This window comes from Numenius arquata, unplaced genomic scaffold, assembly GCF_964106895.1.
Source record: "Numenius arquata unplaced genomic scaffold, bNumArq3.hap1.1 HAP1_SCAFFOLD_924, whole genome shotgun sequence".
Lineage (NCBI taxonomy): Eukaryota > Metazoa > Chordata > Aves > Charadriiformes > Scolopacidae > Numenius > Numenius arquata.
Window position 1 is genome coordinate 1 of NW_027414107.1, and position 26,341 is coordinate 26,341.

At 62.7% G+C, this 26,341-nt stretch overlaps 3 protein-coding genes across 3 annotated transcripts in view; 2 read left to right on the plus strand and 1 right to left on the minus strand.

Annotated features, from left to right (window-relative positions):
* The first annotated feature begins 2,185 nt into the window (after nucleotides 1-2,185).
* Nucleotides 2,186-4,918, plus strand: LOC141477755 (uncharacterized). Its single transcript, XM_074166990.1, has 4 exons — nucleotides 2,186-2,252; nucleotides 3,198-3,280; nucleotides 4,057-4,114; nucleotides 4,335-4,918. The coding sequence occupies exons 1-4, from the start codon at nucleotides 2,186-2,188 to the stop codon at nucleotides 4,916-4,918; spliced, it is 792 nt and encodes a 263-aa protein (XP_074023091.1).
* Nucleotides 4,919-6,899: 1,981 nt separating this feature from the next.
* Nucleotides 6,900-9,925, minus strand: LOC141477760 (zinc finger and BTB domain-containing protein 45-like). The gene is made up of 2 exons (XM_074166996.1): nucleotides 8,953-9,925; nucleotides 6,900-7,297 (listed from the first exon to the last, which is right to left on the minus strand). The coding sequence occupies exons 1-2, from the start codon at nucleotides 9,923-9,925 to the stop codon at nucleotides 6,900-6,902; spliced, it is 1,371 nt and encodes a 456-aa protein (XP_074023097.1).
* Nucleotides 6,989-26,341, plus strand: part of THAP7 (THAP domain containing 7) — a 24,710-nt gene continuing 5,357 nt past the window's right edge. Inside the window, exon 1 of the mRNA XM_074166997.1 lies at nucleotides 6,989-7,006. The gene's annotated coding sequence lies outside the window, so the exon portion shown is untranslated. The remainder of the gene's footprint in view (nucleotides 7,007-26,341) is intronic.

Genomic DNA, 26,341 nt, shown 5'->3' on the forward strand with positions numbered 1-26,341 from the left:
GGCGGGATCTGCCCGGGGCTAAGGGGCAAGACTAGGATGGGGGAACGGTGCAGACCAGGTGTCGATGGTGGCACGGGAGTGGGCTTACAGGGGGACGTGGGGCCAGCCTTGGCTGGGGCCTCAGACTGAGGCTGGCTGGTGCCTTGGGCTTAGGGCTGGGGCTGGAGTAAGGCCTGGGTGGAGCTCTGGGCTGGTTCTGGATGGGACCCTGGGCTGGGCTGGGCTGGGGGAAGGCCTGGATGGGGCACTGGACTGGGCCGGGATGGAGCCTCGGGCTGAGGCTGGACAAGGCCTCAGGCTGGGCCTGGATGGGGCCCTGGGCAGGGCCTGGTTGTAGCCTTGGCCTTGGGTTTGGGCCCTGAGCTGGTTCTGGGCAGGGCCCTGGGCTGGTTCTGGATGGGAGCCTCGGGCTTGGGGCTGGATGGGGCCTCAGGCTTTGGGGCTGGGCCTTGGGCTGGGCCTGAGTGTGGCGTTGGGCTTGGGGTTGGGCCTGGGGAAAGGCCTGGGTGGGATCTTGGGCTGCACCTGGATGAGGCCTTGGGCTTGGGGCTGGGCTTTAGGCTGGGCCTTGGATGGTGCCCTGGGCTGGGGCTGGGGCAAGGCCTGGACATCAGCTTGTGGCCAGGGCTGGGCTGCCCACCTTGGGTTGGAGCTCAGCCCCGGCTCTGGACTGGACTTGGGCTTGGGTCAAGGCCCTGGCTATGGGCTGGCTGTGGGCTAGCTTGAGCCTAGAACCTGGCCCTGGGTTGTATTGTGAGCCAAGCCTTGGCCCAAGTCCCTGGTGTCGCCCCAAAACTGCCCACCATCAGAGCTAGCCCTCAACCAAGCCCAGCCAGCCCTCAGCCCCGCCGTCCTGCCCCAGTGACCCCATCCCACCCCCCCGTGCTACCCCCAAACCTCCTGCACTTCACCCCCCAGCTCACTCTGCCCCACGTTTTTGCTTCTCAGGCAGTTTAACGCCTGGTTTCGCCCCCAGAGGAGAAGCCTGAGGGTCTCCAAAGGGACTTCGAGGTCCCCAGAGCCACGTGCAAGTGAGTAAAAACACCTTAAAAATACTTAATCTCGCTGCCAGGGCGGATGATTCGAAGCCAGTGCTGGATGAAAGTTACTGGGGGGGTTGTATAGGTGTTTGGTGGCGCTCAGGGAGGTGAACTGGGGGCAAACTGGGGCTGCCCTCAACTACCCATGGGGCTAAATGTCTCCCATCCCCCCTAAAAAGCACCCAAATTTTGGCCTCTTTAATGACCCACTGGTAGGATTGGGGGGGAACCCCAAAAAACAAGGTAGGTTTCTCCCTACCTCCATTCCCAGTTTGGGGGCAATTCCCAATTCCCCATTCCCAGTTTGAGTGATTTAATCCTTTCACCCATTCCCAGTTTGCAGGTTTATCTCCCTCCCCTAGTCCCAGTTTGTGGGGGGTGCCCACACATTCCCTCCCTCATTCCCAGGTTGAGGGGGGTTCCCCCAGTCCCAGTTTGAGGCGGGGGGGGGTGGTCCTTGTTCACACGTCACACCCCCTCCCCTGTTCCCAGTTTGGGAGCCTCACTCCCATTTTGGGGGCTCCCTGCTTAACCCCCATTCCCAGTCCATGGGGGGGGTGTCTCCCTACCATGGGGGCCCAGTGGGACCCCCCAAGTGTCCCTGGCTACTGTGTCACCTGTGGGGTGACTGGGGACTGGGGGGGAGCACTAAGTGGGGGCTTGGGGTGGGCACAGAGGGGCATCAGGGGGTTACTGGGAGTACTGGGGCAGAACTGGAAGTGCTAAATGGGGACTGGGAGTACTGAGGAGGCTGGGAGGGTGAACACACAGGGGCGCTGGGGGGATACTGGGAGCACTGGGGACGGACTGGGAGCACTAAAGGGGGACTGGGAGGACTGGGATGGCTAGGAGAGTGGACACAGAGGGGTGCTAGGAGGGTACTGGGAGTGCTGGGGAGGTTACTGGGATTGCTGGGTGTTACTGGGAGTGCTGCAGGGGTGTTATCGGGAGCACTAGGAGCCCCGGGGCAGAGTTACTGGGAGCACTGGGAAGGTTGGCTGGGGGAAACCAGGAGCACTGGGATGTTACTGGGAGCACCTGGGGGAGAGGTCCTGGGAGAGCACTGGGTGTTACTGGGAGCATTACTGGGAGGGCACTGGGGGTTACTGGGAGCACTAGCTGATGGTGGTGTCCCCGCAGGCACCATGTTCCTGGCCGAGGACCCCTGGGCGCTGGTGGCCTGGGGACAGCATCCCCCCCACGTCCCCCCTGGTGAGTACCCATGTCACCTCGTGTCCCCCCCATGTCCCTCTCTGTCCCCCCATGTCTCCTTGGGTCCTCCTGTGTCCCCCATGTGTCGTGTCCCCCCCCCCCCGAGTCCTCTCCTGTCCCCCTCCATGTCCTTCAATGTCCCCTGGGTCCTCTCCAGGTCCTTGGGTCCCCCTCGGTGTCCCCCATGTGACCTCATGTCCCCCCCATGTCCCTCAGTGTCCTGCTGGATCTGCCTCTGTCCCCACCACATCTCTCTGTGTGTCCCCAGGTCCCTCCACATCCCCTGGTGTCCCCTCGTGTCCCCACGCTGTCCCTCCACGTGTCCCCATGTCCCTTCACATGTCCCCCCACATCCCCATCTCACTCCAGATGTCCTCCATGTCACTCCACGTGTGTCCCCCCGTGCCACTCCACGTGTGTCCCTGTGTCACTTTGAATGTCCCCATGTCTGTGTGTTCCCCTTGTCCCATCACGTCCCCCATGTCACATCGTGTGTCCCTCTGTGTGTATCCCTCATGTCCCTCCGTGTGTCTCCCACATCCTGTCCCCCCTTGTCCCCGTGTCACTTCATGTCCCCCACGTCTCTTCATGTGTCCCCCACGTCACACCACATGTCCCCCCATGTCCTCATGTCCATGTGTCACCCCATGTCCTCATGTCCCTCTGTGTCCCACGTCCCTCTGCGTCCCACATGTCCCTCCGCGTGTCCCCCCATGTCCCCCACATCCCTCCACGTGTCCTCCCATGTCCTCACGTCCCTCTGCGTGTCCTCCATTCCCTCTGTGTCCCCTATGTCACACCACGTGTCCCTCCCTCCCTGTGTCCCCATGTCCCTCCATGTGTCCCACATCACACTGCGTGTCCCTCCACGTGTCTCCCATGTCCCTCCGCGTGTGCCCGCCGTCCCCACACCCCGCCCCCCCTCACTCTCCCCTCTCTTCACAGCCCCCAACCCCCCACGACCATCCCTGGTGCCACCACCGCCCCGTGCCCGCGATGCCACCTGCCGCCAGCCCGGTGTCACTGGAGTGCCACCACTGCAGTAAGACCTTCGTGCACCGGGTGTCACCAAATCTGTCACTAGGAACTCCCCCCCCACCTTGTCTGTGTCCCCAAATTCTCCTCTGGATGCCCCCCTGCAGCCTCTGGGACCCAGAACCCCCCTGTTTCTGTCCCCTTCACTCTGCCCCCTCCGCAGCCCTTGGGGGAGACAAAGGAGCGAGGCCCCAAAATGGGGCAAAAACCTGCCGAAATGGGGAAAATTGACCCCCCCCCCCCAGCCCCCCAGTGTTGGGGGGTGAACACCATCGAGTCTCGGTCCTCCGAGCGGCACAGAGCGGCCCCTGGCGGTGCCCGAGCGCTTCCGGGGGCGCGGGGGGTGGTGCTGGCTCCGCGGCGCTTCGCTGAGGTGGGGGGGGGGACGGGACGACCCCCCCGCCACTGTTGCCCCTCCCCCCCCCCCGTCCCTGGTGCCCTTCCCTTTTCTGGGTGCTGGGACTCACACCCCCCCCCAGAGATCCCCAGGTGCCACCTGGTCCCCCTCCCCTCCACGCTGACCTCTTTTGGGGTCCCCCCTTCCTGCTCCGGGGATCCCCCACCCTTGATGCCCCCCATAGTGTTCCCTTTTGACCCTCCCCCCACCTTGTCCCACCTCCATCTCTGACCACCCTCCCCCAGGACCCCTCCCAGGTGCCCCCCCCAGGGCTCCCCCCAGTCTCTCCAGCCCTGGCAGAGGGTGCCACCCCTTCTGGGGGGGGGGGGGGGGGGCGCTGACCCCTTGCACCCCTGCCGTGTCTCCCCACAGGCCATGGAGGAGCCGCCCGGTGACGGGGACGGGGGGACGGTACCCAGCGCCCACGAAGGTGAGCCCAGCCAAGGTGGGGGGGCCACCACAAAGCATCATGGGATTTGGGGCTGAGAGGGCACCAGGTGGCTTGGGAAGCAATTAGGGAGATCCAGGGGGGCAGTGAGGGGGTGATTTGGGAATTCCAGGGATCAGTTTGGGATACTGGGAGTCATTACAAAGCTCAGGGAGGGCAATTAAGGATCTGCAGGGTGACATCCATCTCCGTGTCCCCACAGGCACCGTGAAGTCCCTGGAGTCAGACACCCCTGAGAGCCTGGTGACGTCGTCACCGCTGTCCCTGTCACCTGGGCTGGCCTGGCCTTGGGGACTGCCCCCCACGTCCCCATCAGGTACCCGGAAACCCTACAAGTGCACCGAGTGCGGCAAGGCCTTTGGGCAGAGCTCGCACCTGATGCGACACTTGGGCACCCACACGGGCGAGAAGCCCTACAAGTGTGGGGCCTGCGCCAAGAGCTTCACCCAGAACTCCAACCTCCTGCAGCACCAGCGCACCCACACCGGCGAGAAACCCTACCAGTGTGGCGCCTGCGGCAAACGTTTCGGCTGGAGCTCCAACCTCAACCGCCACCGCCGGCTCCACAGTGGCCAGAAGCCCTTCCAGTGTGGCCAGTGCGGCAAACGCTTCGGCGAGAGCGCCCATCTCCTGGAGCACCAACGCACCCACACCGGCGAGAAGCCCTACTGCTGTCCCGACTGCTCCAAGACCTTCAGCCGCGGTTCCCACCTCACTCGTCACCGGCGCCTCCACGCGGCTGAGCGAGGGCCCCGGCCGGACCTGGCAATGCAGCGGGGGCTCTGAGGGGCTCCCCAAGAGAAGAGGGGAGGAGGTGGCAGAGCAGATGGTGGTGTCCATGGTGGCCCTGGGGATGTGGTTTGCACCGCTGGTGGACATCGTCAACGCGAAGATTCATGGAGGCCACGTAACATGGCCAGTGGCTTCTACAACCCTTGTGTGGTAGCCACATGATTTGCCCTGCTGGTGGCTGTCATCAACAGAAAGATTCATAGAGGACTCATGACGTGATCAATGGCTTCTGCAGCCCTTCTGTGGTGGCCACAGGGATGTGGTTTGCCCTGCTGGTGGCCATCGTCAACAAAAGAGTCATGGAGCACCCATGATGTGGTCAACGGCTGCTACAGCCCTTCCGTGGTGGCCCTGGGGACATGGTTTGCCCTGCTGGTGGCCATCATGAACGGAAAGATTTATGGAGGACCCCTGACATGGCCAGTGGCTGCTACAGCCCTTCTGCGGTGGCCACATGGCTTGCCCTGCTGGTGGCCATCATCAACAGAAAGAGTCATGGAGGACCCACGACGTGGTCAATGGCTGCTACAGCCCTTCTGTGGTGGCCACAGGGACATGGTTTGGCCTGCTGGTGGCCATCATCAACAGAAGGAGTCACGGAAGACCTGTGATATGGCCAGTGGCTTCTATAGCCGTTCTGTGGTGGCCACATGGTTTGCCCTGCTGGTGGCCATTGTCAATGGAAAGATTCATGGAGGCCACGTAACATGGCCAGTGGCTTCTACAACCCTTCTGTGGTGGCCCTGGGGATGTGATTTGCCCTGGTGTTGGCCAACGTCAACAGAAACATTCATGGGGGACCCATGATGTGGTCAGTGGCTTCTACAGCCTTTCCATGGTGGCCACGGGGATGTGGTTTGCCCTGCTGGTGGACACTGTCAATGGAAAGATTCATGGAGGACCCATGACATGGCCGGTGGTTGCTATGGCTCTTCCATGGTGGCCATGGGGACGTGGCTTGGCCCACTGGTACTCATCATCGATGTAAATGACTTGGGGGACCCATGATGTGGCCAGTGACTCCATGACCCTTCTGTGGTGGCCCTGGGGACACAGTTTGGCTCCATCAATGCCCATTGTTGGCTTGTGGGGAACCCGGGGAGGCAAAGCCACGGGACTGGGGACAAACATGGACACAAAGACTTGGGGAGGACTCATGATGTGGCCAACGGCTACCGCAGCCCTTCTGTGGTGGCCACGGGGATGTGGTTTGGCCTTTTTGGTGCCCATCAAAGACTTGGGAAGGGCCCATGGCTTGGCCAATGGCTACTACAGTCCTTGTGTGGTGGCCACAGAGATGTGGGTTGGCCCCACTGGTGTCCATTGTCAACACAAAGACCTGGGGAGATCCCATGAAGTGGCCAGTGGCTACCACAGCCCTTTAACGGTGGCCACAGGGACACAGTTTGGTCCCGTTGCATCACAAAGATTTAGAGAGGTCCCAGCGTGTGGCCAACGGCTACCATGGCCCTTCTGTGGTGGCCACGTGCCCACAGTTGGCACCCACCAGTCAGTCAGGGAGATGCCACGTGGGCAAGCGGTGAGAAGGGGGGGTGAAATTTTTAGGGAGAAAAATCGCAATAACGGCACTAAAACCGTCCTTAAAACCTATGTGTTGATTTTCACCACCCACCGGTGCCACCGAGTCCGTTAACCGTCCCCCCACCATGCTCTGGGGGGGACGGAAACCATGTCACCGGGAGGGGACAAGAGGGACAGACCCCGTGTCCCCCCATCTGTCCATCCAGGGCATCGAATCCATGGCTGGGGTGGGGTCAGAGTCCTCCAGGTTCCTCCTGGGGGTGCTCAAACAGCCCCGGGGGCAGGGGAGAGCCCCAAAACCCACCCCTGGGGCAGTTTGGGGGTGACAAGGACTCCCCTGGGGTGCTCAAACAGCCCCAGGGGCACGGGGGAGCCCCAACCCCCACCCCCGGGGCAGTTTGGGGGTGACAGGGACCCCCACCCGGGGACATCCTCACACCGTGTGAGTGGGGCCGGCACCTGCAGCCCCGGCACCCGCAGCCTCGGTTCCTGGCCAGGTTGCCAGCCCGGCTTCAGGCGGTGGCGGCGGCGGTGGCGGTGGTGGCGGCGGTGGCCCGGGCGGTGGCCCCGGCGGTGGCCCGGGGTGGGTGGCAGCGGCGTGACGCTCGAGGAGGGTGCGGTGGGAGAAGCCCTTGGTGCAGAGGCGGCACTGGAAGCGCTCAGGGCGGTGCGTGCGCATGTGGACGTTGAGGGAGCTCTTCTGGGTGAAGCGTTTGCAGCAGACGCCGCACTGGAAGGCGCGGACGCCCGTGTGGGTCACCATGTGCTTCAGCAGGTAGTCCCGGAGGGAGAAGGAGCGCCAGCAGATGGAGCACTGGTGGGGCTTCTCGCCTGCAGAGAGACAGCCGTGGGTCAACACAGATCAGTACAGGTCAACACGGATCAACACAGGTCAACATGGATCAACAGGGAGCATCACAGGTTGACATGGGTCAACATGGATCAATAAAGGTCAACACAGACTAACGTGGGTCAATATGGAGCCACATGGAACAACATAGGTTGACATGGGTCAACATGGATCAGTACAGGTCAACGTGGACCAATGCAGGTCAACATGGGTCAACATGGAGCAATATGGAGCAACACAGGTTGACATGGGTCAACATGGATCAATACAGGTCAACACGGAGCAACATGGGTCAACATGGATGAATACAGGTCAACACGGAGCAACACAGGTTGACATGGGTGAACATGGACCAACGTGGGTCAACATGGATCAATACAGGTCAACACGGAGCAATGTGGGTCAACATGGATGAATACAGGTCAACACGGATGAATACAGGTCAACACAGAGCAACACAGGTTGACATGGGTCAACATGGACCAGTGTAGGTCAACATGGATCAATACAGGTCAACATGGAGCAACATGGTTCCACATGGATGAATACAGGTCAACATGGAGCAACACAGGTTGACATGGGTCAACGTGGACCAATGTGGGTCAACGTGGATCAGTACGGGTCAACGTGGATCAGTACAGGTCAACATGGATCAGTGTGGGTCAACATGGAGCAACACGGAGTAACACAGAGCGGCACGGGTCAACATGGTTCCACAGGTGAACATGGGTCAACATGGGTCACAGCAGATCAACACAGGTCAACATGGAGCAACGCAGACCAACATGGATCAATGGAGTAACAAAGCAACATGGATCAACATGGCTCAACATGGGTCAATACAGGTCACCATGGGTCAACACAGGTCAAGAATGGCTCAACATGGGTCACCTCAGAGCGACATGGGCCAACATGGATCAACACACGTCAACATGTGGCAACAAAGATGGATCAACACTAGGTCAGCATGGGTCAACACAGACTGACGTGGGTCACCACGTAGTGACACGGGTCAACATGAGTCAACACGGAGTGACACTGATCATCATGGAGCAACGTGTGTCAACATGGACCAACACAGAAGAACATGTGTCAACATGGACTGACATGGGTCAACACTTGATGGACACGGGTCAACACAGAGGGACACAGGTCAACCCTGATCACAGGGAGCAACGCGTGTCAACATGGACCGACACAGAGGAACATGTGTCAACATGGATTGACATGGAGTGACATGGGTCAACACAGAGTGACATGGGTCAACCCTTATCACATGGAGCAATGTGTGTCAACATGGACCAACACAGAGGAACATGTGTCGACATGGATTGACATGGAGTGACATGGGTCAACACTTGATGGACACGGGTCAACACAGAGGAACACAGGTCAACCTTGATCACATGGAGCAACGCGTGTCAACACGGACCGACACAAAGGAACATGTGTCAACACGGACTGACACAGAGCGACACACCTCCCTGTCCCTCCCCACGTCACCACCGTCACCATCCCCATCCAAACATCCCCACGTGTCCCCACTCCCACGTCCCCCAACGTCTCCCCATCCCCTCAAGGGACCCACGGGAGCCGGGTGAGCCCTGTCACGCGTGTCCCCTCCGTGTCCTCTCACCGGAGTGGATGAACATGTGTTTGGTGTAGTTCTTGCGGGAGCTGAAGGTCTTCTGGCAGTGACCGCACTGGTAGGAGGGCTCAGGACACCGTGAGGGACCGGCCTGGGCCACCTCGGGGACGGTGGGGACGCCGCCCTCCACGCCCCCCTCGTAGAGCGGTGGCGGTGGCACGAAGCCACCCGGTGTCACCTTGGCCCCGAACGCCGCCGCCCGCCCCGGCGTCTCCAAACCGCCCGCGTCCTCCCCGGGCCAGGGGGGCAGGAAAGCGTCGGCGAAGACATCCCCAAAAAAGGGTGGCTCCTCGGTGACGAAGGAGGGGGCGGCGAAGCCTTCGTCCCCGGTGGCCGCGGTGGCCGTCCCCTCCTCCTCCTCCTCCTCCTCCTCTTCCTCCTCCTTCACCGGCAGCTGGAGCCGCAGCGGTTGTCGTTGCTTCCGGCTGTGGCAAGTGGGCGCCGGGTCTAGTTGGCCAAAGCGGAGGTCGGGCTCCGGCGGTGGCTTGTGACGGGTGTCGGCCGGAGCGGGGTCCGGGCATGGCCAGGGCGGGGCCGGGGCGGGGTCCGGGCGGGGCCGGGGCGGGGCCGGGGGCAGGGCCTTGGGCCCCCGGCTCTGGGAGATGATCTGGGTGCACTCGTCGATGACGGTTTTGATCTGGAGGATGGAGGCGGCCGTGAGGATCTGGAGAGCTTCCGACTGGGCCACCACCAGGCACCCGCTGTACATGAACTCCACCAGCTGACGCACGGCGCCGCTGGGGACAACCGGTGGCACCTCGATGGCCGAGTGACCCAAGAGGAGCTTGTCGTGGAAGAAGGGGCTGCCGGCGGCCAGGACGCAGCGGTGGGCGCGAAGGGTGGCCTCGCGGATGCGAACGGTGACGTCGCAGAAGTGGCCACCCAAGCGTTGGCCATTGAGGGTCTCCAAGAGGGAGCGGCTGAAGTTCTGGAGATGGATGTAGTGGACAGCCTCCGCCATGGTGGCCACCGCAGGCCACCAGGGGCCACCACAAGGTCTGGAGACACCTGAGGGAGGAGCAAGAGAGTTTGTGGACATCGTATGGGGTGTCACCAGGGACTGAGGACGTCAGTGTGGTATGGAGAAGCCACCATGTCATCACCAGGGACACCACTGAGGACATCTCTGGGGAGTTAAGGACACAGGTGGGGACAGACAGGAGAAGACACCAGGGTGTCACCAGGATCATGGCATGGCTGGGGACGTTGACAGGGTGTGGAGACAACTTAGGGGACATCACTGGCATTGGGAAGACCCTATGGGGTGTCACCAGGGGCTGGGGACATCAAGGTGGGGTGGAGAAGGCACCAGGACATCACCAGGATCATGGGACACCACTGAGGATGTCCCCAGGGGGTGCTGAGGATGCAGCTGGGGACATCAACATGGTCTGGAGATGCCACCAGGGTGTCACCAGGGGTTGGAGACACCCTGTGTGATGTCACCACAGGCTGGGGACATCCACTGTGATGTCACCAGGGATTGGGGACACTCTGTGTGATGTCACCAGGGGTTGGGGACATCAACATGGTGTGGGGATGCCACCAGGGCATCACCAGGGTTGGGGACACCCAATGTGATGTCACCAAGGGTTGGGGACACCCTGTGTGATGTCACCATGAGCTGGGGACACCCACTGTGATGTCACCAGGGGTTGGGGACACCATGTATGATGTCACCAGGGATTGGGGACATCAACATGGTGTGGGGGACATCAAAGTGTGATGTCACCATGGGTTGGGGACACCCAATGTGATGTCACCAGGGGTTGGGGACACCCTGTGTGATGTCACCATGGGTTGGGGACACCCACTGTGATGTCACCAGGGGTTGGGGACACCTCAGGTGACATCACAAGGGGCTGGGCACACCCTTTGGGGCGTCACCGCGTGGCTGGGGACATGGAGGTGGGGTGGAGAAGCCACCAGGGGTTGAGGGGTACACCTCGTGTGACGTCAGCGGGTGGGGGGGGACCGCGCCCATGACGTCGGGGGGGGGGGGGGGGGGGGGGGGGGTGTCTCGGGGACACCTCACAGGGCCCGGCGACACTCGGCGGGACGTCACCGGGATGTGGGGACACCGGGGGGACACCCCCCCCCACCTCCCCCAGGGGACACAGGCGCCCTGTCCCTCCCTCCCCCTCCCCCCCCCCCAAAAGGGACCCCCGCGGGCGGGGGGGGGGGGGGCGGGGCGGGGGGCGGGGCCTCACTCACCTCTGCGCACCCGGAACCGCCGCCGGCCCCGCCACACCCGGAACCGCCGCCGCCGCCACTTCCGGCAGCTGCGGGACGCGTCACTTCCGGGGACGGACCGGAAGTGGCGGGAGGGATCATAGAGAAGGAGGAGGCGGCGCGGCCCTCTAGCCGCCCCCCCAACCATAGAGACGGGGAGGGAGCCACCCCCCTCGGAGGACCGGGGGACACTATAGACCCCCTACAGACCCCGTAGGGAGCCCCTATAGTGCCATGATACCCTACAGATCCCATAGGGAACCCCTATAGACCCCCACAGGGACCCCTATAGTGCCATGATACCCTATAGACCCCATAGGGAACCCCTATAGACCCCGTAGGGAGCCCCTATAGTGCCGTGATACCCTATAGACCCCATAGAGAACCCCTATAGACCCCGTAGGGAGCCCCTATAGTGCCATGATACCCTATAGACCCCATGGGGACCCCTATAGTGCCATGGTACACTATAGACCCCATAGGGAACCCCTATAGACCCTGTAGGGAGCCCCTATAGTGCCATGATACCCTATAGACCTCATAGGGAACCCCTATAGACCCCCATAGGGACTCCTATCGTGCCATGATAGCCTATAGACCCCATGGGGAGCCCCTATAGACCTCCACAGCCCTACAGTGCCCCATAGATCCTATAGGGAGCCCCTATAGGCCCCCACAGAGTTACGATGCCCTATAGGCCCCATAGGGAGCCACTATAGGCCCCCATAGGGACCCCCATAATGCTACAATGCCCTGCAGACCCCATAGGGAGTTCCTATGGACCCCTATAGACCCCACAGTGCTACAATGCCCTATAGACCCCATAGGGAACCCCTATAGACCCCATAGGGACCCCTCTGGGACCAGATTCCTCCGTAGACCCCCATAGAGACCCCTATAGTGCAACAATACCCTATACCCATAGGGATCCCCATAGGTATGGGGTCCCTACAGACATTCATCAGCACCCCCACTGGACTGCAGTCCCCTATAGACCCCATAGGGACCCACATAGAGCCAGGATCCCCTACAGACCCCACTGAGACCCTTATTGGGCTGCAGTCCCCTATAGACCCCCATAGGAGGCCCCATACAGCTACAATCCCCTATAGAACCCCAAAGAGACCCCTGTCATGCTGGGATCCCAATAGACCCCTATAGGGACCCCTATATGGCTGCAGACCCCTATAGACCCAGAGTGGAACCCCCATAGGGTCAGAAGCCCTATAGACCTCCATAGAGTCCCCCATAGGGCTCAGATCCCCTATAGAGCCCCATAGGTCCCCCGTAAGGCTGCAGTTACCTATAGACTCCCACAGCGACTCCCATAGGGCCACAATCCTCTATAGACCCCAGAGGGATCCCCATAGGGGCTGGGTTCCCCTATAGATCCCTGGTTGTCTTATAGATCCCCATGGGGTTCCCCATAGGTCTGGCATCCCCTATGGAGCCCCATAGGGATTCCTGTAGAGCCTGGTCCTCCTATAGGCCTCCTTAGGGGCCTTCGTGCCCTATAGACCTCTCCCTATAGGGCTTGCACCCTCTATAGACCCCTATAGGGATCTCTGTGGGCTCTGGGATCCCCTATAGACCCTATATGTCCAAACTGGCCCTATGGGGTCTATAGGGGGTCCCTTACATACCACCCCCAGGGATCCCAGTACGCCCAGTACCTGTGGCTGTCCCCTGTGATGGGGTGATGTTGGCTGATGGTGACCCGTGTTGGCCCGTGTCGGCCCATGTCAGTCTACATTGACCCATGTTTCTTCACACATGGTACCCCATATTGACCCATGTTGGCCCATGTCAGTCTGCGTTGACCCATGTTTCTTCACCCATGGTGCCCCATATTCACCCGTGTTGGCCCATGTTGACCTGCATTGGCCCATATTGATCCATGTTGGTTGGCCCATGTTGGCCCATGTTGACCCGTGTTGGCCCATGTCAACCTGCGTTGGCCCATATTGACCCATGTTGACCCATGTCAGTCTGTATTGACCCATGTTTCTTCACCCATGTTGCCCCATATGTTGACTCACATTGATCCATGTAGACCTCTCTTAACCCATGTCAATCTGTGTTGACCCATGTTGATGCGGTATTGAACCTTGTTGACTGATCTGTGTTAACCTGTGTTGACCCATGTTGCTCTGTACTGATCCATGTTGATCCATGTTGACCCATGTCATGCTGCAGTGCTCCATTTTGACCCACGTAGACCTGTGCTGATCCATGTTGACCCATTTCAATCTGTGTTGACCCATGTTGATCCAATGTTGATCTGTGGTGACCCATTTTTTGACCCGTGTTGGCCCATGTCAGTCCGTGTTGACCGACATCAGTCTGTATTCACCCATGTTCACCCATGTTTCTTGGTCCATGTTGACCCACGTTGATCCATGTTGACCCATGTTGACCTGTGCTGATCCGTGTTGCTGCTGACTTGACCCATGTTGCTCTGCATGGACCCATGTTGACACGTGCTGATCTCTCCTGGTCTGTGTTGTCGACCCATGTCGATCCATGTCGGTCCATGTTGACCCATGTCACTTTCTGGTGCTCCACTTTGACCCATGTGTTGGCCCATGTCAGTCTGTGTTGACCCATGTTGATTTGCAATAACCCATGTTGACCTATGTTGACCCGTGTTGACCCGTGTTGACGTGTGTCACTCCATGTTTCTTCATTTTGACCCATGTGTTGACCCGTGTTGATTTGCAATAACCCGTGTCGACCCGTGTCGACCCGTGTCGATCCCTGTTGACCCATGTTGACCTGTGTTGCCTCGTGTCACTCCATGTTTCTCCATTTTGACCCATGATGACGTCACTCTGCACAGATGACCTCAGGGACGGCCATTTGTATGACCCGATGACCCCTTGGTGCAGCTGTGGGGCCACCACAAAGGTCACTCTGCTCCCCACCCCTGCCCCCACCAGCCCCCCTGAGGGTGTTGGTCAGTGTGTGACATCATCACTTTGCCCTCCCACTCCCTGTGATGTCACCCCTGTGACATCACAGCTGCTCCCACACCCTTCCCCCTGGCCCCTCCCTACCTGGGCTTTCCCTCTATGGCACCCCAGCTGGCACTGTGACATCACAGGTGGCACCGTGACATCACAGGCGGCACCGTGACATCACAGGCGATGGCTGACGTCTCAGGCGATGGTGCGACATCACAGATGGCGCGATGACATCACTGTGATTCCCACCATCCAGGGAATTATCCCAACACCTATGTCCCTTGGGGGGGTGTCCAAATGCTTGGGTGCCCTGGGGAGGTGCCACGCATGCCTGGGTCCCTCAGGGAGGTGACATGGACACCTGGGTTCCTCAGGGAGGTGCCCCAGATGCCTGGGTCCCTGGGGCGAGGGCGGGTGGTGGCACCCAAGGGTTGGGGCGGGTGGTGGCACCCAAGGCTTGGAGCTGGTGGAGCTGAACTGATGTCCCCGGACATCTGGGTGCCCTGAGGGGTGGGCGGGCCCTGGGCCCCGTGGGTAGAGCCTGGGGGGGGGAGGAGGAGGTGCCCGGACGCCTGGGTCCCTCCTGTGCCCGTGGCCTGGGTGGCAGAGGGTGTTCCCGCCCCTCCTCCCCCCCCCTCCCCCCCGCCGGATGCCTGGGTCCCACGGGCTCGGCATCGCAGGGACGGACCCGCAGCAGGTGAGGGGACCTAGGTGTCCAGGAACCCCCACCCCATCCGTGTCACCCCCCCTCAAAGGGACCCAGGCATCCGGGAGCCCCCACCCCATCTGTGTCCCATCCCCCCCAGAGGGACCCAGGTGTCTTGGGCAACCCCCACCCCATCTGTCCCCCCGCCCCACTCAAAGGGACCCAGGCGTCCGGGCACCTCCCACCCCGTCTGTCCCCCCCCCTCAAAGGGACCCAGGTGTCTGGGCAGCCCCCACCCCGTCTGTCCCCCCCCATCAAAGGGACCCAGGCGTCCGGGCTGCCGCTCCTTGGGGAGGGGGGGCTGTTATTGTAGGGTCTCCCCAGGGTCTCTGTTGTGTCCCCCCCAGCTGGTGCCATGGTGGACGAGGGGGACAGGGGACAATGTGGCCCCACCAGGCTGGCGCAGGTGAGTGGGACCCAGTCCTCCGGGGGGGGGACACCCAGGCTTTGGGGGGGACTTAATCCTCCGGGGGGGGACCCAGGCTTTGGGGGGGGACTCAGGCATCTGGGGGGGACCCAGAGGTCTGGGGGGGGGAGTGAGGGATGCCCCCACCCAGGGGACCCAGGCGTCTGGGCTCCCTGCCCTCCCCCTAATCCCCCCACCTTGGCTGGGGGACCCAGGCGTCCAGGCGCCCCCTCCCCCGGCCCCACTGGCCCCAGTCCAGCCCTTGGACTGGAATTAGGGCACGGGGCGGGGAAAGGGAACCCGGGCCTTCAGGAGGTCCCCTCCCCCACACCGTGGGAAGGGACCCGGGTGGCCGGGCACCCCCTCCCCCCTCCCCCCTCCTCCAGGGGACCCAGGTGTCCCCCAACCCCCGTGGGAATTTAAGGGGTGGACCCCAAACACCTGGGTCCCCCCTGGATGCCTGGGTCCCCCCCTGACGCCTGGGTCCCAAGGGAGTTCGGGGAGAGGGGGGGGATGGGGCAGGGTCCACGTGGACGACTGGGTCCCCCCCCGGGCTCCTGGGTCCCCCACGCTGCCACCCCCCTTGTCCCCATCCCCCCCCAGGCCCAGCAGCGCCGGCAGCTGGAGGAGGAGCTCCGAGACCTCAGCAACCAGGTGGGCGGGGCCTCGGTGGGGAGGGGCGTGGCCAGCAGCTGTCAGTCAATGCCAAGCCCCTCCCCTCTCTCCATGGCTGTCAGTTATACAAGGGGGCGGGACATGGGGCTGTCAATCACTCCGGGGGGTGGGACATGGGGCTGTCAATCACCCTGGTGGGTGGGACATGGGGCTGTCAATCACCCTGGTGGGTGGGACATGGGGCTGTCAATCACCCTGGTGGGTGGGACATGGGGCTGTCAATCACCCTGGTGGGCGGGACATGGGGGTGTCCATCACCCCAGGGGGCGGGACATGGGCTGTCCATCACCCCGGAGGGTGGGACACGGGGCTGTCCATCACCATGGTGGGCGGGATGTGGGGCTGTCCGTCACCCCGGGGGGTGGGACATGGGGCTGTCCATCACCGTGGTGGGCAGGACATGGGGCTGTCCGTCACCCTGGTGGGCGGGATGTGGGGGTGTCAATCACCCTGATGGGCGGGATGTGGGGCTGTCACTCACATCCTGGCCCCGCCCCCGGCAGGTGGCAGCGCTGGGGCGGAGCCTGGCACAGGAAAGGGGGCGGAGCCTGGCGGCGGGCGGGGCCCTGCGGGCGCTGGAGATCGCGGTGGGTGGAGCCCAGGCCCGGATGGGCGGAGCCTGTCGGGCACGTGACCGGGCCTGTGAGCGTCTACGTCAGCAGCAGGTGGGCGGAGCCAAGTAGGGGGTGGGGGCTGAGAGAGGGCGGGGCCTTAGGAGAGTGGGTGGGGCATCGAGAGGGTGGGCGGGGCTTCAGCCCATGTGGGTGGGGGCGGGGCCTGATGGCTGGGTGGGCGTGGCCTCACACAGCCCCGCCCCCCAGGAGGCAGGGGAGCTGCTGTGGGCGGAGCTGGAGGCGGCGCGGGCAGCGCGGGCAGGGGCGGAGCTCCGGGCACAGGAGGCGGAGTCACAGCGACGCGTCCGGGAGGCGGAGCTGGAGCGGCTGAGGCAGGTGGGCGAGGCTACAGCAAGGGGCGGGGCCACAGGACTCGGGGGTGGGGCTAAAGGCTTTGAGGCGGGGCTAAGCTACCTCGGGGGCGGAGCTAAGGGTGCCAGGGGCAGGGCTACTGGACAGATGGGCAGATATTAGAAGTCGGGGGCGGGGCTAATGGCGATGGGGCGTGGCTAAAGGCTTTGGGCGGGGCTTATCTACCTCGGGGGCGGGGCTAAGCGTGCCGGGGGCGGGACTAATGGACATGGGGCAGGACTGTGGGGTAGGGGTGGGGCCTAAGCATCAATGGGTTGGGCTATAGGGGCGGTGGGCGGGGCTAAGGAACAATGGGGTGGGGCTATGGGTCAGGGGGAGGGGCTCTAGGGTGGTGGGCGGGGCTCTGGGCTGTGGTGAGCGGGGGTCCCCGGGGAGGGCGTGTCCATGCTGGCCCCGCCCCCAGGCAGTGGCAGCAGCCCATCATGCCCGGCGGTGGGCGGAGCAGGAGCGCGATGACGTCGCTGCCCACGTGCCCCGCCCACCCAGCCCCACGTGAGTGCTTGCCCTGCCCTGGCCACGCCCACTCCCTGGCCACGCCCACAGACTTCTATATGTCCCCTATAGGGCAACCCTTATAGCCCCCATGATGGGTCCCCTATAGCCCCCAAGGTGTGTCCCCTATAGCCCCATGGTGCATCCCCTATAGCCCCCACAGCCTGTCCCCTATAGCCCCCAAGGTGTGTCCCCTATAGCCCCTACAACTTGTCCCCTATAGCCCCATGGTCTGTCCCGTATAGCTCCCACAGCCTGTCTCCTATAGCCCCCATGGTATGTCCCCTATAGCCCCCAAGGTGTGTCCCCTATAGCCCCCACGGTATGTCCCCTATAGCCCCATGGTGCATCCCCTATAGCCCCCACAGCCTGTCCCCTATAGCCCCCAAGGTGTGTCCCCTGTAGCCCCTATAGTGTGTCCCCTATAGCCCCCAAGGTGTGTCCCCTATAGCCCCCATGGTATGTCCCCTATAGCCCCATGGTGTGTCCCCTATAGCCCCCACAGCACAGCCCCTATAGCCCCCCCCTTGGTGTGTCCCCCTATACCCCCTCCCTGTCTCTCCCCTCCCACCCTGTTCCCCCCCTCCCCCTATAGCGCCTATGGGTGCAGGGGGGGCCGGGACCCCGGGGTGCTGCAGGCAGCACTGACGGAGCTGCGGGGACACAACCGGGCGCTGCTGCAGCTCCTGCACCAGCGGCAGGCCCAGGTCAGGCACCTATGGGGGCCATAGGGGGCACTATGGGGGGCACCTAGAGGGGATCTATGGGGGATGTATGGAGGAGGTAAGGGGGGCACCTATGGGGGTGTATGGGGGGCATGGGGGCAGCTGGAGGGATACTGGAGGGGGGATGTGGGGAGCACACACATATGGGAGGATGTATAGGGGGTGTGGGAGGCACCTATGGGATCCATAGGGGGGCACTTATGGGGGGACTTATGGGGGATCTATGGGGAGTAACTATGGGAAACATATGGGGGGGCATGGGGGCAGCAGTGGGGGGACGTGGGTCAGCTGGAGGGAGACGGTGGGGGGAAGAAGTGGGGGGGGCACAGACGTATAGGAGGATGTATAGGGGGGATGTATGGGGGCATGTGGGGGGCACAGATGTATGGGAGAACATATGGGGGGATGTGGGGGACACAGACATCCAGGGGGATGTATAGGGGGGATGTATGGGAGGATATTTTGGGGGGATGTGGGGGGCACAGACATATGGGAGGATGTATAGGGAGGATGTGGGGGGATGTATAGAGGAGATGGGGGGGCACAGACATCTGGGAGGATGTGTGGGGGGCACAGATGTATGGGGGGATGTATAGGGGGATGGGGGAGCACAGACATCTGGGAGGATGTGTGGGGGGCACAGCTGTATGGGGGGATGTATGGGGGGATGTATAGGGGGGATGGGGGAGCACAGACATCTGGGAGGATGTGGGGGGGGCACAGATGTATGGGGTGATGTATGGGAGGATGTGGGGTGTACAGACGTATGGGGGGATGTGGGGGCATGTGGGGGGCACAGATGTATGGGAGGATGTATGGGGGGGATGTGGGAGGCACAGACATGCAGGGGGATGTATAGGGGGGATGTGGAGGGCACAGATGTATGGGAGGACGTATGGGGGGATGTGGGGGGATGTATAGAGGGGATGGGGGGGCACAGACATCTGGGAGGATGTGTGGGGGGCACAGATGTATGGGGGGATGTATAGGGAGGATGTATGGGGGGACGTGGGGGCACAGGTGTATGGGAGGATGTATGGGGGGGATGTGGGGAGCACAGACATGGGAGGATGTATGGGGGGGATGTATGGGGAGATGTGGGGGGCACAGATATATGGGGGGATGCGGGGGGCACAGACGTGTGGGAAGATATATGGGGGGATGTGGAGGGGGATGTGGGGGGCACAGACGTATGGGGGACATGTTGAGGGGCACGGACATATGGGGGGATGTATAGGGGGACGTGGGGCACCCACGTTGTGGCGGGCGCAGGCGGAGGAGCTGCGGCGGGCGCTGGCGGCAGCGGGGGCGCGGGCACGGGAGGCGGCGGGGGCACGAGCCCGGCTGGAACGGGAGCAGCGGGGGCTGCGGGGGCGGCTGCAGCAGCACCCATGGGTGCCCCCCGGGCCCCCCGAGGCCGCCCTGCGCGCACGGTGCCAACACCTCCAGGAGCTGCTGCGGCGCGAGGCTGGGTGAGGAGGGGGGCATCAACAGGGACCAGGGGGCACCCGGGGGGCCCGGGGTGGGCTTGAGGAGGAGGGGGGGGGGGCATAGTGGTCCCAGGGTGGTCCCAGGGTGGGTTTGGGTGGCCCAGGGTGATCCTGGGGGGGAGCCAGGTGGTCCCAGGATGGTCCAAGATGGTTTCAGGATGACCTTGGGTGGCACCAGGGTGGTCTTGGATGGTCTTGGGTGGTCCTAGAGGGTCCCAGGATGGTCCCAGGGAGGCACCCAGGGTGCTCCAGGGTGGTTCCAGGGTGGTCTCGGGTGGCCCAGGGTGGTTCTAGATGGTCCCAGGGTGGTCCCAGGGTGGGATTGGGTGGGCTTGGGGGAGGATCCCAGGGTGGTCTTGGGTGGCCCAGAGTGATCTTGGGGGGAGCAAGGTGGTCCCAAGGTGGTCCAAGATGGCTTCAGGGTGGTCTTGGGTGGCACCTGGATGGTCCTGGATGGTCTTGGGTGGTTCCCAGGGTGGCCCAGAGTGGTCCTGGATGGTCCCAGGCTGGCTCCAGGGTGGGTTTGGGTGGCCCGGGGTGATCTTGGGGGGGGCAAGGTGGTCCCAAGGTGGTCCAAGATGGCTTCAGGGTGGTCTTGGGTGGTTCCAGGGTGTCCCAGGGTGGACTTGGGTGGGCCAAGGTGGTCCCAGGGTGGTCCTAGGTGGTCCCAGGCTGGCTCCAGGGTGGGTTTGGGTGGCTCAGGGTGATCTTGGGGGGGGCAAGGTGGTCCCAGGGTGGTCTGTGGTCTTGGGTGGCACCAGGGTGGTCCTAGATGGTCCCAGGGTGGCCTCAGGGTGGTTTCTGGTAGCCGAAGGGTGGCCCAAGATGATCCTGGGGTGGTCCCAAGGGGTCTGTCGCGGTGTCCCCGCGCGTGACGGGGGTCGTGGGGGGCGCAGGGCGCGGGCGGCGCTGAGACGGGCGTCACGGGCCTCGGGACGGCGGCTGCGGGTGCTGCTGGCGGAGGCGGAGGAGCAGCGGCTGCGGGGGGAGCGCTACCGCCTGCAGGTGGGGGGACAGCACCCGGGACGTCACCGGGGGGGGGGGGTGGTGACATCATGGGGGGGGGTGTGACATCATGGAGGGGGGGTGTGACATCGTGGAGGGGAGGTGGGTGACATCATGGAGGGGGAGGTGAGTGACATCATGGAGGGGGGTGGGTGACATCATGGAGGGGGGGTGTGACATCGTGAAGAGGGGGTGTGACATCATGAAGGGGGGTGGGTGATGTCATGGAGGGGAGGTGTGACGTCATGGAGGGGGGGTGTGACATCATTGAGGGGGGGTGTGACATCGTGGAGGGGGAGGGTGACATCATGGAGGGGGGTATGACATCATGGAGGGGGAGGGTGACATCATGGAGGGGAGGCGGGTGACGTCATGGAGGGGGGTGTGACGTCATGGAGGGGGAGGGTGACATCATGGAGGGGGGGGTGACATCGTGGAGGGGGGTGTGACATCGTGGAGGGGAGGTGGGTGACATCATGGAGGGGGGTGGGTGACGTCATGGAGGGGGGTGTGACATCATGGAGGGGGAGGGTGACATCATGGAGGGGGGTGTGACATCGTGGAGGGGGGTGTGACATCGTGGAGGGGAGGTGGGTGACATCATGGAGGGGGAGGTGGGTGACATCACGGGTGGCTCCCATGGGGTCCCTGGCCATGTGTGGGGGAGGGTGGTGCGGAGGTGGGTCACCCTATGTCACCCCGTGTCACCCTGTGTCCCTGTATCCCCACGTCCCCATGCCCCATGTCCCCATGTCCCCTGTCCTCGTGCCCCCATTTCCCCACCTCCCCACACCACGTCCCACGTCCCCACACCGCGTGTTGCCTCTCCCGTGTCCCCATGTCCCCACGCCACGTGTCCCATGTCTCGTGACCCATGTCCCCACACCGTGTGTCCCAGGTCCTCACACCACGTGTCCCCATGTCCCACGTCCCTGTGTCCCTGTATCCCTGTGTCCCCATGTTCCAGTGCCCCGATATCCCCACGCCGTGTCCCCGTGCCCCCACATCCCCACGCCATGTGTCACATGTCCCCATGTCCCCTGTCCCCATGCCATGTATTGAGTGTCCCCATGTCTCCCCGTTCCCATGCCGTGTGTCCCCATGTCCCCACACCGCGTGTCCCCGGTCCCTGTGTCCCAGTGCCCTGATGTCCCCATGCCATGTGTCCCCATGTCCCCACACCGCGTGTCCCAGGTCCACACACCACGTGTCCCCATGTCCCCATGTCCCAGTGTCCCCAAATCCCCATGTCCCATGACCCTGTGTCCCCACGCCCCATGTCCCCATGTCCCAACAAAGTGTGTCCCAGGTCCTCATACCCCGTGTCCCCATGTCCCCACATCCCCACATCATGTGTCACATGTCCCCATGTCCCCATGTCCCAGTGTCCCCATGTCCCAGTGCCCTGATGTCCCCACGCCATGTGTCCCCATGTCCCAGTGTCCCCATGTCCCAACAAAGTGTGTCCCAGGTCCTCACACCCCCTGTCCCCGTGTCCCCACATCCCCATGCCATGTGTCACATGTCCCTATGTCCCCCGTCCCCACGCCATGTGTTGTGTGTCCCCATCTCTCCCCGTTCCCACGCTGCATGTCCCCATGTCCCATGTCCCCACACCGTGTCCCATGTCCCCACGCTGCTTGTCCCATGTACCCACGCCGCATGCCCTGTGTCCCCACGCCATGTGTCCTGTGTCCCCACGTCCCCACACCGCATGTCCCATGTCCCCATGTCCCCACGCCGCGTGTCCCATGTCCTCATGCTGTGTATCCCATGTCCCATGTCCCATGTCCCCACATCGCATGTCCCATGTCCCTATGCCATGTGTCCCATGTCCCCACACCACGTGTCCCGTGTCCCCATGCCATGTGTCCTGTGCCCCCATGTCCCCACACCGCATGTCCCATGTCCCCATGTCCCCACACCGTGTGTCCAGTGTCCCATGTCCCTATGCCATGTGTCCCGTGTCCCCATGCCATGTGTCCCATGTCCCCATGCTGCATGTCCCATGTCCCATATCCCCATGCCGTGTGTCCCATGTCCCCATGCCGTGTGTCCCGTGTCCCATGTCCCCATGCTGCATGTCCCATGTCCCCACGCCGTGTGTCCTGTGTCCTCACGCTGTGTATCCCATGTCCCCATGCCGCATGTCCCATGTCCCCATGCTGTGTGGCCCATGTCCCATGTCCCCATGCCGCATGTCTCATGTTCCCATGTTGCGTGTCCCATGTCCCCATGTTGCGTGTCCCATGTCCCCACATCCCCATGCTGCATGTCCCATGTCCCCACGCCGCGTGTCCCATGTCCTCATGCTGTGTATCCTGTGTCCCCACGTCCCCACGTTGCGTGTCCCACGTCCCCATGTTGCGTGTACCGTGTCCCCACGCCGCATGTCCCATGTCCTCATGCTGTGTATCCCGTGTCCCATGTCCCCATGCCACGTGTCCCATGTCCCCACACCGTGTGTCCCGTGTCCCTGCAGGCGCAGGCCAGCGTGGCGGCGGGGCGGGCTCTGGGGGAGCGGGTGGCCGCGGTGGCTGCGGGGACGGCCCGTGCCCAGGCCCAGGGCCACCACCTGCGCCGGGCGCTGGAGGACGTCGGGGACGGGGCAGCGGCCACCGCTCGCCACGTGGCTGCTCTGCGGGCGCGCCTCAGGTGGGGATGGCACCTATAGCACCCTGTGGGCACCTATAGCTTCCTATGGGACCCTATAGACACCATAGACCCCTATGGGCCCCTATAGCCCACTATGGGTTCCCAATAGACCCTTATGGGCTCCCTATAGCACCCTATGGGACTCTATAGACCCCCATGGGCTCCTTATAGCCCACTATGGGCACCTATAGCACCCTTATGGGCTCCCTATAAACCACTATGGGCTCCCATAGCCCCCTATGGGACCCTATAGACCCCTATGGGCTCCTTTTAGCACCTTATGGGCTCCCAATAGACCCCTATGGGCCCCTATAGCACTCTATGGAACCCTATAGACCCCTATGGGCACCTATAGACCCCTATGGCCTCCCTAAAGACCCCCTATGGGCTCCCCATAGCACATCATGGGATCCCTATAGCACCCTATAGGTCCCTATAGCCACCTATGGGCTCCCTATAGACCCCTATGGGGCTCTATGGCACCCTGTGGGCTCCTTATAGCTACCTACGGGCACCTATAGCACCCTATTGGCCCCTATAGCCCCCTATGGGCTCCCTATAGCACCCTGTGGGCTCCTTATAGCCCCCTATAGGCACCTATAGCACCCTATGGGCCACTATAGACCCCTATGGGCTCCCTATAGCCCCCATAGCTCCCTATAGGTCTGGGGGGGGGGACATGACTGTACGGGGACAGGGGCATTATGGGATAGTGGGGGTCTGGGGGGGGCTGCGTGGGGCATTATGGGAAAGTGGGGGCCTGGGAGGGGCTGTATGGGGCATTATGGGATAGTGGGGGCCTGGGGGGGGCTGTATGGGGCATTATGGGATAGTGGGGGGCTCCGGGGGGGCTGTGTGGGGTATTATGGGATAGTGGGGGGGTCAGGGGGTGCTGTGTGGGGCATTATGGGATAGTGGGGGGCTATATGGAGGGCTGTGTGGGGCATTATGGGATAGTGGGGGGCTATATGGGGGGGCTGTGTGGGGCATTATGGGATAGTTTGGGGGTCTGGGGGGCTGTGTGGGGCATTAGGGGATAGTGGGTGGTTCGGGGGGGGCTGTGTGAAGCATTATGGGAAAGTGTGGGGCTGTATGGGGGGCTGTGTGGGGCATTATGGGATAGTGGGGGTCTGGGGGGGGCTCTGGGGGCATTATGGGAAAATGTGGGGCTATATGGAGGGCTGTGTGGGGCATTATGGGATAGTGGGGGGCTATATGGGGGACTGTGTGAGGTATTATGGGATAGTGGGGGGCTATATGGGGGACTTTGTGGGGCATTATGGGATAGTGGGGTCTGTATGGGGGATTATTGGGTGATTATGGGATACTGGAGGGGGGTCTGGGGTCCCCCCAACTCCTCACTGCCCCCCCCTTCCCCCAAGGTGTGACCCGCTGACGCTGTCCCGCACGGTTCGCCGCATGCTGCGGGAGGAGGACGAGGACAGCGAGGACAGCGAGGACAGTGAGGACAGCGGGTCCCCACCCTGGGACCTCGGGGAGCCCCTCGAAACCACTCCCAGCGCCAGGGGGGGCCTTGAAACTGTCCCCAAGGAGCCCCTCCCAAAAGCTGCTGGTCCTGGAGGGGTCCTGGAAACCGACATCACTCTGAGGGAGACCCTCGAAACCGACCTCACTCTGGTGGGGACCCTCGAAACCGACCTCAATCTGGGGGGGGACCCTTGAAACTGCCCCTGGGGACCAGCCCTGAAAGGGCTTTTGGGCCCAAAGAGCCCCTAAAAACTGCCCCCCAGGCACGCACCCCCCCTCCAGCAGTAGGGGTAGGGCTTATTTGGAGGTGGGGCTTATTTGGGGGCAGAGCTTGTTGGGGGTGGGACTTGTTGGAGGTGGGGCTTGTCCATACTCATTAAAGTGCCTTGAAGATGGATCCACCCCTGAGTGGCCCTGAGGGACCCCGGGGGGGGGGGGAGCTGCAACAAAGGGGAGGTTCAGCCCCCCGCCCCCCCCAAAGCCCCTGCTGGGAGGAGGCTTGAAAATGTCCCCAAAACAATATGGGGGAGGGGTGGACTTGAAACACCCCAAAACCTTGTCGAGGGGACCTCGAAACCCTCTTTACTCCAATTGGGGAAGTCTCAACCTCCCCCCAAACCTTCTGCAACGGCCCTATGGAGGGAGGGAGGGAGGCGGGCCTTGAAACACTTCAAAAACTCGGGGGGGGGGGAGGCTTGAAACCCTTTTTAACCCAATTTGTGTAGAGGGGTGGGGTGTCTCAATTCCCCCCAGCCCCTTATACAGTGGCCCTATGGGGGGGAAGAGGGGCTTGAGACACCCCAAAACCTGGTCAGAGGGGCCTTGAAACCCCCCAGAACCATTGGGGGGGGGACTTGAAACCCTTTTTACCCCAATTTGTGGTAGTGGTGGAGTCTAACCCCCCCCCCACCCCCAGCGGCCCCAGACCCTTATACAGTGGCTCTATGGGGGGGAGAGGCTTGAGACACCCCAAAACCTGGTCAAGGGGAGCCTTGAAACACCCCAGAAAGATCGGGGGGGGAGGGGGGGCTTGAAACCCTTTTAACTCCAATTTGGGGTGGGGGGTGGCTCAACCCACCCCAAACCTCTTTATACAAGTGGCTCTATGGGGGTGCCTGGAAACCGACAAAACCCTGGTCGGGGGGGGGTCCTTGAAAAGCCCGCAGGCGAGAGGGCGGGGCTTGCATAGCTAATAAGGACGGGGACGGGTTGATCCTGACCAATGGCGGCGCGCCATGCAAATGAAGGAGGCGAGGAGAAAGGGGCGGGGCGCGGCGGGAGAGCGCAGCCAATGAGAGGGGGCGAATGGAAGGGGCGGGGCGCGTACGGCTAAAAAGGAAAAGGGCGGGGCGGTTCTGTCCAATGGCGGCGCGGCATGCAAATGAAGGCGCAGGAGGCGGGGGGGGGTGTGCGCGTGCGTGTGTGTGCGTCTCGTCGTCGGCGCAGCCAATGAGAGGAGGGGAAGGGGCGGGGCGGGGCGTTTCTCGCGAGGGGCGGGAGTCTCGCGGGATCTGGCGAGTTCTCGCGAGAGCTGAGGCGGAAGTGGAAGGCGGG